The 14228-nt window shown below is 34.9% G+C and overlaps 1 protein-coding gene across 45 annotated transcripts in view; it reads right to left on the bottom strand.

Moving 5' to 3' along the window:
• Positions 1-14228, bottom strand: part of PTPRD (protein tyrosine phosphatase receptor type D) — a 2063955-nt gene that overhangs the window by 128036 nt on the left and 1921691 nt on the right. For 35 of the 45 annotated variants that reach the window (XM_074330405.1, XM_074330404.1, XM_074330420.1 and 32 more), the window contains 2 exons: positions 10208-10417; positions 4334-4494 (listed from right to left, as the gene is read on the bottom strand). In XM_074330405.1, the coding sequence (XP_074186506.1) occupies positions 4334-4494; positions 10208-10417 (371 nt within the window). The remainder of the gene's footprint in view (positions 1-4333; positions 4495-10207; positions 10418-14228) is intronic. The other 10 variants (XM_074330410.1, XM_074330411.1, XM_074330422.1 and 7 more) reach the window with 1 other exon arrangement.

Below are 14228 nucleotides of genomic sequence, written 5' to 3'. Positions count from 1 at the left end.
GATACAACGAGGAAGAGTCCTTTGGGAACAAGAAAGCCAAGAAAATGGACAATTACAGTAATGTGGTACATTCTATAATATAGTAGAAAAGTAGAGCATAGAAGAAGGGATCCTAAGGCAGCCTGACCTGGTAGAGAGGAGAGGACAAGAGGAAGGCACTCAGGCCCAATTTTTATATAGTAAGTGACATCTTAGCTTCCTCTGAAGGATGAGTTAGAGGTAGCCAGGCCGAGAGGAGTGGCCATGGAGAGAGGAAATGTGTTCCAGCCTTTGGGAAGGACTTCCTCAGAGGCAGAACTGTCCTGTGTGGTTGGGCATGGCAGAATATTTCTTCACAACATCTCAAAATACTCTGGTCTGTATTTCTTTCTTTGATGATAACTTGGAAATATATGCAGGGTTGATACAAGAAGAGAAAACGAAAGAGACAAAGTCCACAGAGAACCAGGGTTGGATCTGGGAAAAGCTAAAGTCTATATTTTAGTCACATCTGCCTCCTGGCCTTCACACATATAAATCATGGGCGTGGGAAGAGGATGATTTATTCTCTACAGTATCTGTCCAGTTAGACCATTACTGTTCAAGGGGGTTAATTGTCGCTACACTGTGCCTTACACCTTTCCAACATCCTAATCCATGTTTTCTTTTTTCTATAGTATGTAATAAACACCTTTCATCCATACTGAAATACTTTTCCATAGAGTCAGGTTAACATTTTATTATCAAATATTTTCTATATGAATAATTTCTGGGCAGTTCTAGAGCTAGTGACTGAAACACCTCACATGTAACAGATGTACAGGGTCAATTAAGATCTAAAGCATTCAGTTGCTTTATTGATTCTTTCGAGTCTGTGTGTGTGTGTGTGTGTGTGTGTGTGTTTCGGGGGTGTGGACAAATGACAAGTAACCTGGAGTCATATTTAAAAAATATACATACAACCCAGGAGGCAGAAATAATATAGTTCAAATTCTATTACTTGTTTTTTATTTTTCGATATTCTCATTATGCAACATTACTATTAATAAGGTTTAATTATCTAATCTACCTATTTATTTTATAAATGAGGAAACTGAGGCCCAGAATGTTGGCATGACTTTCTACCCCATAAAGCCAGCTCGTCATAGAGCTGGGAGTTGAATTCGGGTTTTACAATTCCTAGGCTAGTGGTTTTTTAAAGCTTACTACCTTATCTCTGTAGTTTACATTGTAAAATCACTGTACATTATCACACACACAGTACAAAATTTCAAAAAAAAATCACAGTGTAAGATAATTTGTAACACTAAAGATCTACCAAACATACTGCAATTTTCTGATGGTTCAGAAGGAATTTTAGGGCCCTTACAAAGCCCCAGTGATATTGTTTTGTCATTGATTATCAGTGTATTATAGGTTTTCAAATTACTAGGTTAAAAACAAAGTCAAATGAACAATGTGTCAGATAAAAGAGTGTGCTATTTCCACATTAGTATGATAATAAGAATTAGTCTCAAAGTCTCTTCAGGCAGCTTTATATGGATAAACCATCCATAGCTACAGACCTACTCCAAACACAAGTAGTCTTGATAAGCAGAATTATCAAGATGATATGAGTCAACAATATTCTATACTAATTCTCTATAGGAAATACAGTACTTTAATAATAGTAGTAGTAATAACAATAATAATAATAATAATAATAATAATAATAATAAATTCAATTCTAACAACCTATGTATAATCTGAAAGGCACCTGAAAGGGATGGTGTATTTATAACATAATTAACTTTGCTCAGAATCCAAGCTATAAAACACACTCTTCTTTGCCTACAGAAGATTTCCTCTTGAACTGCCTCACAATAATCAAGACGGACATTGTTGGGTCTACTTGAATTTCAAGTCAGGAATGTTCTTTGCTGCTGAAGCAAGCATTTCTATTTCAGAAATGCTTCATGGGCCTTCAGATGGTTAGCTAAATATACTTAGCATTCGAGGATGTGTGCATCTTCCAACAATTGCATTAGACGATGCTTACATATGCACACACTGAAGTGTGACTGTTTTAACAGAGTCATAAAACCTTTAAATATGATGTCTCTTTTTGTAGAATTGGGAAAAAATTATAACTGAGTAGATTTTTTTCAAGCACATGCAAATGAAGAAAGGAAAACTTAATTATGAATCTTAAAAATTATCAAGGTTATAATCCTATCTCTTCACATTTACATAACTGAGTCACAAACCACATTCACGCCCCTGTTAAGTGGCATAACTTAAGGATAGCCAGATATATCTGAATGACACAGAACTAAAAAAATTAAATAAATAAGGCAAGTATTTGGTCCATTTTGAATAATCATAAAATGTCATGTGATATGTTCTAGAAATGCAACTGTCAGCGAGCACTTGTTTTCTGATCTGACTCCCAGGATAGGATGTGATGATCGGAATAGTTCACTGAAAACAATTACAATTCTACTTTTGCTTTTTAATTATTGTATTCTTTTCTGGTAACAAGTGCAGCACATGAACAGCAATGGACACCGGTTCCTGCTAGCATTTGCAAATGGTCTGTTACTGTTGTGGGTATATGTGTGTCTCTCCCTCTTGGTTCCTGCTCTTATGTCTTGCAGAAGACAGTGGCAATCAGATAGAATAGGCCCCTTACCATGCCCACTGACGAGATAAGGATTAAGACAGGGAGACTGAAGCCATCAATTAAGAGGAGATTTTAGCCTTCAATCACTTGCTATTTTAGCTGTTTTATGGCATAGATGGTAGTGATCAGGAAAACAAATATAATGAGGGGTATTTCTTTTTTATTTTTCTAGCTCTAAAATAGGGTAGGCAATTTAACAGGTTATGGTTATGAACTTCCTTCTTTGATTTCTCCTTTTTTTCCCCACAAACCTCTTTTCACACTGGAGTAAAATGGAATGTAGCCTCATAAGAGAAAGCTTTTCAAAGGAGAAGTATTTTGAAGGATATTTTTTTGAATCAAGAGAAAAAGTTATATAAAAAAAGGGCTATTCTAGGACATAAGAACATATGTAACAAAGGGATACAGGTAGAAATAATTAATATGAATTCAATGAATGGAGCTATATGGATAGGAAAAAGAAATCATGGAAATAAGATAATCAGATTAATCATGTAAGCGATAATCAAAATGGAGACATTATTATCTGATTTTGAAGGTCAAAATTATGAGGAGAGAGGGAGAAAATATGGGAAAGGAAGGGGGGAGTGGCAGGAACTGGGAGAGAGAGAAGAAGGAGAGAAGCTATTTTATAGTAGAGGGAAGAGATCATTTTCAAAGATCCTTTGAAAGTTGACATACTACAACGGAAAATGTTTAAAATTTCATGAAATAAAATTTGAATTAGAAGAAAAGGAAAATTGATATAAAGGAAGATAATTCAGAATTCTGTCATTCTAAATGTTTAAAAGAATACATTACATATGTTAAATTTTATAATTTTATATGTTCATAATATTATAATTATATATTTTTAAAGTCAAAAGGATTTAGGGGAAGGGGAATTACTAATGTTCTCCCTTCTACTGACTGAGCAGTGACCTAGGGAAAAAAAATCTTGCTTATAGGTAATGGAGGCAGAAATAGAATTGAAAAAAGAGTGGACAATAAGAAAACATGGGGTAGCTGTGGATTATTTACATCCTAATCGTAGTCAACGATTAGAGTCAGATTGATCAAAGTCAGATTGATACTTGTGAGCATAAAGATTGAAGTTGTGTTATTTGTTTGTTTGCTTTTTTGTTTAAAGGAAATGGTGCTTCACATCCCTTCTTGGACACAGAGGAGAATTCAGTATTGAATATGTGGAATAAGGGTTAGAAAAAGTGTGGGAAAGGAAAAAAGTTCATTGTCTTCCTTTTTTTTCCCTTCTTTAATCTTCAAAGTTTAGCTACATCACTCAATTTTGAGAAATAGCTACCAGGAAAAATCTCAGCACATGTGCACATTAGAGTTATGAAATGGACACAAATGTGCAAATTTATGTTTCCTAAGCCACGTTGAGATTGAGCAATTAATTGTCTAAAACAATAAAATGAAAGTTGGCATGGGATTATCTGCTTGTGAACATGCTAATGTCTCAAATGTCACACAGAGGGCTCATACTGCATAAGGTAGCTCAGAAGACGGAGGCTGGGATCTATGCATGCTGGGCAGTGAAGTCCATACCACACCCCAAATGGATTTTAAACAGCACAGTCATTACATTACACTGAAGTATTTCTACTAAGATCAATCACATAATGACTACAGAAGGATTACCAAGTCTTCAAAAATAAGACAGTCCCCAATAGAAATATTGGGTAAACCTACCTTTTATAGAGAAGAATAGCTATGACAATGCAGATGATAAAGACCACGGCGAGGACAGGACCTACGACCCAGATCAAGCCTTCTTCTTCATCTGTGATGGGCTGGGGATCCAGGTCCATTGACACAACAGGGTCAGAGTAGGGACTGGTTGCATACATCTTCTGAGGAAAAACAAAGTCTATATTAGCTATATACATGTCTTTCTAGTGCGTATCCTTAGTGTTAGCGGAAGGAAAGATTCCGGACATAGTGGATTTGATAATTGTGTGAAACAGTGTTAGAAAATAAGGATGAGAGGGGAGAGAAGGAGAAAATAAGAAGGAAGAAAAGGGAGGGAGGAATGCGGTTGAGCAATCTAAATTTCCTTAGATAGTGAAGTAGTTTATAATAAAATCACTTTTGATGGTATTAATTACTCCAGAGATACTTTTTCTTTGGGATCTATCTATGGCATATTAAATGATCTTATAAAGCATAAAGTGCCAGTAATTAACCAGTCACAAAATCTTCAATGAGCATTTACATTATGCCAATATGTTCAATGCTATGTGAAAATCAACAGAAATATTACAGCTTCAGCCCTCAAGACATTACCATCCAGTTAAGAAGACCAAATTTAGAAAGTAAACATTTATAGAGCAAAATGTTAGTATTTAGTTAAATGTTAAATTATGTAAGTAGTCCTTAGTACTGTACATTAGTTAGAAAACAGAGGCCAAGCAATGAACAAAGTCTACAACTTCAAAAGAGAAGTTCAATGTTCAAATTATAGATGCAAGATGTATGGAATCTATGATATCACTTTCTAGAACACAGAATTTTTAGAATTTAAAAGGATTTAGCAGTTTCTATTTAATTTAATTACAGTTATTGCTCAGAGGATTGTTCCCAATAGATAAGTGATACAGGAGAAAGGGAGCACTTTTATACAATGTTGGTGGGAATGTAAATTGGTACAGTCATTATACAAAACAGTACATTAGCTCCTCAAAACAGTAGAAAGAAAACTACCATATAATCCAGCAATCTCACTCTTAGGTATTTATCCAAAGGAAATGAAATCCCTATCTTTAAGAGGCATCTGCACAGCAGTGTTCACTACAGTATTATTCACAATATTAAGACACGGAATGGACAAAGGAAATGTGGTGTACACACACACACACACACACACACACACACACACTCTGTTATTCACCATAAAAAAAAGAAACCCTGCCGTTTACAACAACCTGGATAAATCTGGAAGGCATTATGTTAATTGAAATAAGCCAGAGAGAGTGAGACAATATTGTATGGTATCATTCATGTGTGGAATTTAAAAAAAAAAAAAAAAAAAAGAAAAGAAAAAGTTGATTTCATAGAAACAGAGAATAGAATGTTGATTGCCAGGGGCTGGAGGGAGTGGAAGTGGGGGGAAATGTAGGTCAAAGGGCACAGGACTTCTGTTATAAGAAGAATGAGATTTGAGGATCTAATGGACTTAATAGTGAGTATAGTTAACAATATGGCATTGTATACTGGGAAGTTGCTGAGAGCAGATCTTAAGCATTCCACTACACACAAAAGAAGAGTTAACTGCCTGAGATGATAGATGTGTTAATTTTCTTGATCTTGGTAACCATTCCACAATACATGTGTATATCAAACCATCATGTTGTACACTTTAAAATATAAAATTATACTTGTCAATTTTTCCTCAATAAAGTTGGGAAAAATATACAGTTATATGGGGAAAGAATGAGTATCTATGAAATTTTTATAATATCATATTTTGTTCTTTTCTATTTTAGCCTACCTCAAAACAGTATTCTCTTGACTCTGCCTCCTTTTAAGGTCTTATCTTTTCCTTTTCTAATAGAGACCAATCCACATCCGTGGGCGGGCTGCCCCACCTGTCCTACCACTTGGTCTTCATCTCTTCTCATTCCAGCACCACCATTGGTTCAAGTTTCTCATTTGCCAAATCTAATTATTATTATTCAGTCCTTACCCTTTCCGACATCTGTTCCAGATTTGTCACAGTTGATCAAGCCTTCTTTAAAACTCGTTCCTCAGACTCTCCTAATTCTATACTCAACTAGTCCCATCCTAATCTTGCCAACTGATTACACCCTGTCGAGTTAACTATTTCTGCATCCATCCTGTGCCAGCATTCTTAAGTTTTCTTTTCTGTTAGTCTCTTTTTTTTCTCTCCCTTATCTGGCAAGGTTATCCCTAGCTTTATCTATCAACCTCTATGCAAATTACTTCTTCATTGATGTTCTTAAACTCAGAAACTCTGCTAAGTCCCAGACCTTCATTTCCAATTGTTTCCAGAGATTCCTACATGTATCCTCAATAAGAATTGCACATTACCTCCCTGCTGCCGAGTTATACACTCCTTTTGGCTTGCTCATTTCTCTCATCCTCTTAACAGCTGGGAATGAAAAACTACTGATTTTGTCAAATCAATGACCCTCAAGTCCATCCACCCTCTTTCCAGTTGCATGGATACCACATTTCTTTAGGACCTCATTCATGTTCATCCAAACCACAGCTAGTCTTTATTACTCCTCTGATAGTCTCTATTAAGCTAGAGTTGTTATCCTAAACTACAGTTATGAAATCTTCAGGAGGCTCTCTGGTGATTCCTAAATAAAACCTAGACAGCTTAGCATGGTTCTTAAGTGCCCCCACAATTTTGTTTTCAAGTTCCTTACCCATACAACATATTCCATCACAGTGAACTTCTTGCTACTATACCAAAATGCTCTACTCTCTCTTTTAACTCTCTCACAAGTTCCACAACATTTAGCTCCTGAAATCCAACTAATCTCCAAGGCTTCCCTTAATGCTGCCTCCATTGAAGCTGCCACACTTTAACTGGAAATAATTACTTATTCTACAACACGTAGGCAAGTTTTTTGTTTGTTTGTTTGTTTTAAAATTTAGATAGTCCTTTATTCCTTTTTTAATGGCATTCATTAAACTCTATTTTGGTTTTTTATTTGTGCATATGCCTTATATTCTTTAATGAAACTATGAACTTCTGGAAGGTAGGTATTTATATACTATTTGTGTTTGCATACTTAAAGTAGCTAGCCAAGAACTTTGCACTTAGTACATTCCCAGCAAATCTTTGTTGAATAAAATAAAAAGCTTATCTTTTCAAATGGCAGATATTATGAAGGCATTAAAGAATATGCTCATTTTTCCATGATCCGTAAATATATTTAATTTTTAAACCTACTTTAAAAAGAACACATTTTTAGAGCACAATTCTGGTTTTAAGTGTGACAAGCACAGTAGTCAATTTGGAGAACACATACATGCTCCATAGAATACTTGCATACTATTCTTCCTTCCCATTTTCCTCACTGTGCCCAGGGAAGAGATTAACTTGACTTTCAGATTTTCTAATGCATCAAAAAAGATAACTCAGTATATTTCCAACCTTTTTAGAAGCAGCTAAAAAAAAAAAATGTACAGTGTAAAGATTTACACAAAGGACTTGGCAAAGACACTAAACATCCAAGAAACATGGTTCTTTATATAAGTGTAATTGTTTGTTTTGGTTTATACTTTCCCCTCTCCATTTTGCTGGTCACACTCAAACTATTTGGCAGACAAGAGCAAGCAAAACTCTCTGATTTGAAATTCTTTACCAAAAACCTCTTAGATAATAATCTTGGTCAGCCAAGATAGAAATCTAAGCAGAGGTGTTCCCAAAGCACATAGATTTCCAACTCAAATCAGAAAATAGAGACATGTTAAAAATGAAAAGAAAACGAAACTGTAAAATGACACCAGCCTCGTGAAACATAGAATTTATTCAATGTGTGAGGTGATAAAAAACAAAAAACAAATCTTTGGTCATTCTAAACCAGTCCTTTGATATTCCTGATACGAGGCAACAGATTGGGTAAAAGTTTGTGTCTTTGGTGAGGGGGGACATTTTCTCTACGGAAATTATCAGTCTAGCCTTGGAGTGGTTAGGTGCTTTATTAACAATCATTTATGAAAATTAGAGGCTTACAAATGGACTGTATCACTGCTAACGTTATGCTAGTCGGCTACAAGTCCCTTCTATGAAGTCAATGCTGGCCTGAAAACATACAGGAAAGATAAAGACCACGCTGTTTCTTTGAGAGCAATGTTGAAAAAAGGTGATGGAGAGAAAGGGCAATTCAGATAATATATTGGAAAAAAATCCGAATTGCATAATTAATGAAACAGTGAGATGACATACTAAGGGAAAGGGTAGATGCTTCATCAGTGGTGATGCCACTTAAACTCTAGCAAAAACGTTTAGGAGACATTAGAAATCAGTCTCTGACAGTGGTGCAATCAGCCTGATGATCTGATGAACCTGTCCTCTTTGCTGGGGTCTCTGACCTACCTCAGTGGCCTGAATGTGCTCTCTGAAATGTCCTAGAGCTATTTAAAGAAAATTATTTTCAAATATGTAAAAGTCATTTAAAAAAAGAGATGATTTCCATTCCCTTGATGTTTTGCCTTAAAACCTTCAACTAGAGAGAGAAAGCATATCTGTGCATTACAATTCCAGGAAGCCCTTCACTTTGTTTTCCGACGACATTCTATACACAAAGGTAAACCAGGCAGAAAGGCTGCCTTTGTGTCTTGACTTTCCAAAAGGGAATTCCTTCAGTCATTTGAAGAGAAGTCCCGCTGTACACGCCCACACCTGATGTGGAGAAATCTTTGATACATCCAGGCTTCCTATATACGGAAGTGACTGGCTCAACTGAGTTGCCACTCCTGTCAGTTTTAGGCCCTAATCTATCAGAAAAATACAGTTTAGAATATGTATATTAAATGTTAATGTGAACTGCCACTTCAAAAGCCATCCCCCTTTTCATCTACAATTTCTCTCCTCCTCTCTCTCTTTTTAACATTCAAAGCAACTGAAGCATAAAACGACATAAGAGCAAGATGAATTACATAAAAAAAGACAACTCATTATTTAGAGTACCTTAGGAATTCTCTGTTTTATTGAATTAGTTTCTAACTTTCTTGGCTTTTCAGTGATAGAGTCACCGGTAAATTGCTATAATTAAAGAAGCTGGCTGTGCTTGCCTTTTCCTAGACAGAACTGCCCCTCTGAATCTGGGTAGAGAGCACGGTGGACTCACTGGCAGTTATAGGAGAATAAAATACAATCATTCTTTATCAATATTTTCAAATACCTGGAAATATACTATGTGTAATTGCAGAGATAGTTCCTATTGTAACCACACAGGTTGATGTCTATTAGGTATTGTACATGATTTTTTTTTTTTTGAGATTAGTCATTTTTTAAAGGATGAGCAGTGATGACTATCACCCTTCTATTGATATGTGTCACATCGAAAGGTCTCAAGAACTATGCCCTAACAATTTGACACTTCATATACTAGAAGTCCACTTAAATTCTCTATCACTAGAGACTAGATTTCATTTTCTGTAATGAAATCTCAAGCAGATTACCCAGCAGTGTTCAAAAAGTGGGCAGCCTGTTACTACACTTAAATTAATGATACCGTGTTTCCCCGAAAATGAGACTTAGCTGGACAATCAGCTCTAATGCACCTTTTGGAGCAAAAATTAATATAAGACCTGGTATTATATTATATTATATTATATTATATTATATTATATTATATTATATTATAGGCCTGGTCTTATAGTAAAATAAGCCCAGGTCTTATATTAATTTTTGCTCCAAAGGACACATTAGAGCTGATTGTCCAGCTAGGTCTTATTTTCGGGGAAACAGCGTAGCTCATGTGAAATAATTAGGATGGATATAACACACATATTCCTAGATAACCACATTCTGGTGAAAATGTGTAAGAATGCCATAGGAAATAGATGCCATCACAATTAACTTACAGACTCTGCGTGATCCATCACTGCTAGCACAAAGAAGACATATTCTTGACCACTTTGGAGTTGTTTGTTTGTAAATCCACCATAATGTTTGTCATCCCCCAGGGTGAACTCAGTGGGAAGGACATCAAAGTGAGCAGCTATATATGGCTTTAATTCAACTTCTCTCCCATAACGGACACTTCTGCGTTTCCTAGATATTTCTTTGAGCAGCTAAAGAAAAAAAATAAAACAAAAAACAGTGGGAAACAGAGAAAGAAATGTAAACAACAATAACCCAACTTAATGACGGTTTAGTGGGAGAAATTAATTCAGGACTGGGAACAACCCAATAATAATTTGTTTACATTTTAGGTAGCATGTAAGAATCACTAAAATTTCAGTTCTGTCAGATGTTTGTCTTTCTGTTAAACTAAGACTCTGGACTGCTATTGAAAGGCCCAGGCTATAAACATAGGGCAATTAGAGCCTTTACTGGTAGCTCATATCATTGTCTACCCTAATTAAATCCTCTCAAAGGACAAGAGTGTATTATAACTTGTCTAAGGCAAAAAGTCAGCTTGATTCACAAAAGGTCTACATGCGGGCTTTATTGTTATTTATTAAACAAGTAGTAACTTCAGATAAAGCCATCTAAATCTTCAAATATGACTAACTTCTTGGAGAGGATAGTGCCATTTAATTTTTTTTTTTTTAGTAATGAGGAAATTTATACGATGCAAATTCCCTCAAACTTGCAGGAATAGAATTCAATGAGCAATTTTATTTGACAATATTGAAAAGGCATTGTCATTTATTTAAAAATTTCTGGCTTGACTTGGCTTAATTATTAAGATAATTATGAAAACTTTAGGGCAAAATTACTGACCACTCTTGTTTTTATAAATGGAAATGATGTGGTGAAAATTAAAGTATCTTAGTAGTATGAGACTCTGGCATTATCAAGGCAAGGCTTCTGTGATAATTGCTGCAGATTTGTATATATGACAAACACTAAATCCCACATCAGAAACTCGATGGTACACTACAGTCTCTCCTACACTGAGAATCATAAATGTTCAAAGCATCAATGCTCAGCTGGCTCAAAACTGTAACCTAAAAAATGTGAAAAAACACACACAAAACACTCTTTTGGTTATATAATCTGTGCCCGTGTTATTTTTGAATAATATTTCATTTATAATATTCTACAATTGTCTGTGAAATTCAAGTTTATTGATACAATTATACAATTAAAAATATAAGCTAATCTATGAAAACTCTAGTAGATTGGGCATCAGATGTTTAGCACATTTGGATCATGCGATGATAAGTTCAGGTAGGCTGATAAATTAGGCACCATTTGGTTAATAATAAAGCAGGGCCAGAAATAACACTGTCTTTCAATCCTGTTGTCAAATTTAGGTTTTCTCATAACAATGATGATAATGACAATGACAGTTAATATTTATTAAGCACTTACTAGGCACTGTTCTTAGGACCCTAAACATGCATTAGTTCATTGCATGTTCATGTACTCCTCATAATAACCCTATGAGGTAGGTTACTATTATCCCCATTTTGTAAATGAGGGGACTGAAACACAATAGAAAGTAACAATATGTAATTTGATTCAGTTGGCAAGGTACAATTACATATAAGATATTTTTTGAACCATATTTTTGTTTACTTAATGGTTGCGCAATATCAAAGAAAAATAAATATAACAATTAAGGTAAACTGATAATCTAAATTGTTTTAACTCTGTGTATATTTAAACATATATAATTTTTGTGCATTTCCGTGCATTAACACAGATAAAGGTGCACTTAAATTTGCTTTTCTTGGATTTTTTTAATGTTATTTAAAAAAAAACATGCATACATTTAATATTATACTTGAAAAGTCATTACAAATGTTACTGTTGATATGCAGTAAATGATGGGCCATTACTTAGAGAAGGACAAAAGCACTGCAGATGAGCTGAACAGCTTTTTGAAGGTGGTTAATCAGAAACATTTACCATCAGTTGTTTCTGTGACTGTGTCCCTCTTCTACTTCACTGATCAAACCCTACCTTGATTTTATTCATATTTCAGAGGTAGGCAACTGTCATAATTCATCCATATCACTGTCATCCCCATGAATACCTTTTGTTAGGGTTTCTTTAGAAGATTTAGAGGAAATACTTTAGAAAAAAAGATATTTGAGGTTTTTGGTGCTCCTTAGATCCAATGCAGCTATTCATTGTCAAACCTGGAACATCAACTCTGCCCACGTAGGTTGCTCTAATCTCTGTAGGATGCTCCCTGTGTTATACTTGAAATGGGTCAAGTGCGCTCACATGACACTGAAATTAGCCAGTATGTTGAAGTCACACACACAAATAACCACATTACTTTACAGCAAGCTTTTGAAGTACAATGTGATGAAAAGCTTATGATATATTACAAGACCTGCCCTGAATTAAATATAATAACATTTTAGGAGTCATTCTATCCAAAATCCATTTTGACTATCAAACTCTGCCCATTTTGACCTTGACAACAGGAGTTCCAGTCCATGAATTTATTATGTGGAAATTATCCCCAGACAAAGGATAAATGAGCTCAGAAGATAATATTGAGAGTGACTCTGTTTAGAAAGCCTCTTTTCATTTTTTTATGGGCCTAGATGTGAGGCACACATGTGGAAATCCCCTCCGGCCTCCATTCTATTTGATGATATGGTTTCAACAATTTGAATTATAGACCTATCTAAAAAAATCACTTGGTCAAGTACATTTAAGAGGGGAACACTGCTTTGTCAAACCTGGCAGTACCAAGCTATAGATAAAATTACTAAAATGCTTTTATTACCCATGGTAGGGGGGGGTAAAAAAGAAAAGAAAAACTGTCTGCAGACATCAGAAACTGGACGAGTAAGCATAAAGTGAGGCCATAGCCTGCTTTCATTTTTTCCCCCTCCAGAATAGTTACAAGGTGCACTGGAGGTAATTCCAGAAGATATAGCAAGGGCTTTTTTTTTTTTTTTTTTTTATCAGAAATCATTTTCATTTTCCAGTCAATGCATATCTTATTTCTTCCACCATTAATTCTACAATGTGGTCTCAATTATATCAGTAAGAAAAGTGGGTGACAACCCATCCTGACCCAACATCTGTGAATTAATAAATGTTCTTTATCAAACTAATATACAGATTAATGCACCACAACTTGTGGGATGATTAAAATGACCCTTTGTTATGGGAATAAGTGGCATAGACTCATAGAATTTAATTGCAAGAAAGTTCAATGTCATATAGCTCTGTACTTTAATCCATTAGTATTGCTGTGCATTTTGGAGGTTAAAACCTGGCTGTAAAAGAGAATCAGCTTCCTATTACTTACTACCAAATGGCTCCACTTCTAAGGAAAATGCATTATTTAAAAGTATTTGATGTCATTGTTGTCCCAGATCTTTATTCTTTGAAAACTTTTTTTAATAGGTAGAAAGATTCATAGATTCTACAGGAATTCGAAGATTCCACCTTTGCGTTTTAAATCCAATTCCAACTGAATTCTGTAATTCAGTTGAAAACTGATTAAAATAATAAAGAATATCTCAGGATTAACTGATTAGTCAGTTGCAAGTAAAAGCATGCCTTGCTTCAAAATGTTTACAGAAGACCAGCTGATCATTTTGCACATTCAGATGAAAAATTACTATTCCTCTAATATCATAGAAAAATGATTTTGTTTCTTTGTTATCAACAGTGAAAAATAAACTTCATAACAAATTTCTTGACAACATTATTGAAATGGTGTCTCATTTACACACCAGTGCTCATCTAATCATCAAACAGTGACACAGAAGCGTAGTCTTAACCTTGAACTCATCTCCTCTTCTCAATTTGATCAAGTTTAACTCAGAAAAATGAAACGGGTGATAATGAACCATACTTCTAGAAATGACAAATGTCTGCCAAAAGAAGCTAATAGCCCTTATCTGCCAGTTCACCATCTCTTTAGTGCAAATATGTATGAAAAAAACATCACTTCCCTAC

Source organism: Rhinolophus sinicus, linkage group LG04 (genome assembly GCF_036562045.2).
Source record: "Rhinolophus sinicus isolate RSC01 linkage group LG04, ASM3656204v1, whole genome shotgun sequence".
Classification (NCBI taxonomy): domain Eukaryota; kingdom Metazoa; phylum Chordata; class Mammalia; order Chiroptera; family Rhinolophidae; genus Rhinolophus; species Rhinolophus sinicus.
This window is presented reverse-complemented; position numbering and strand designations above follow the sequence as displayed.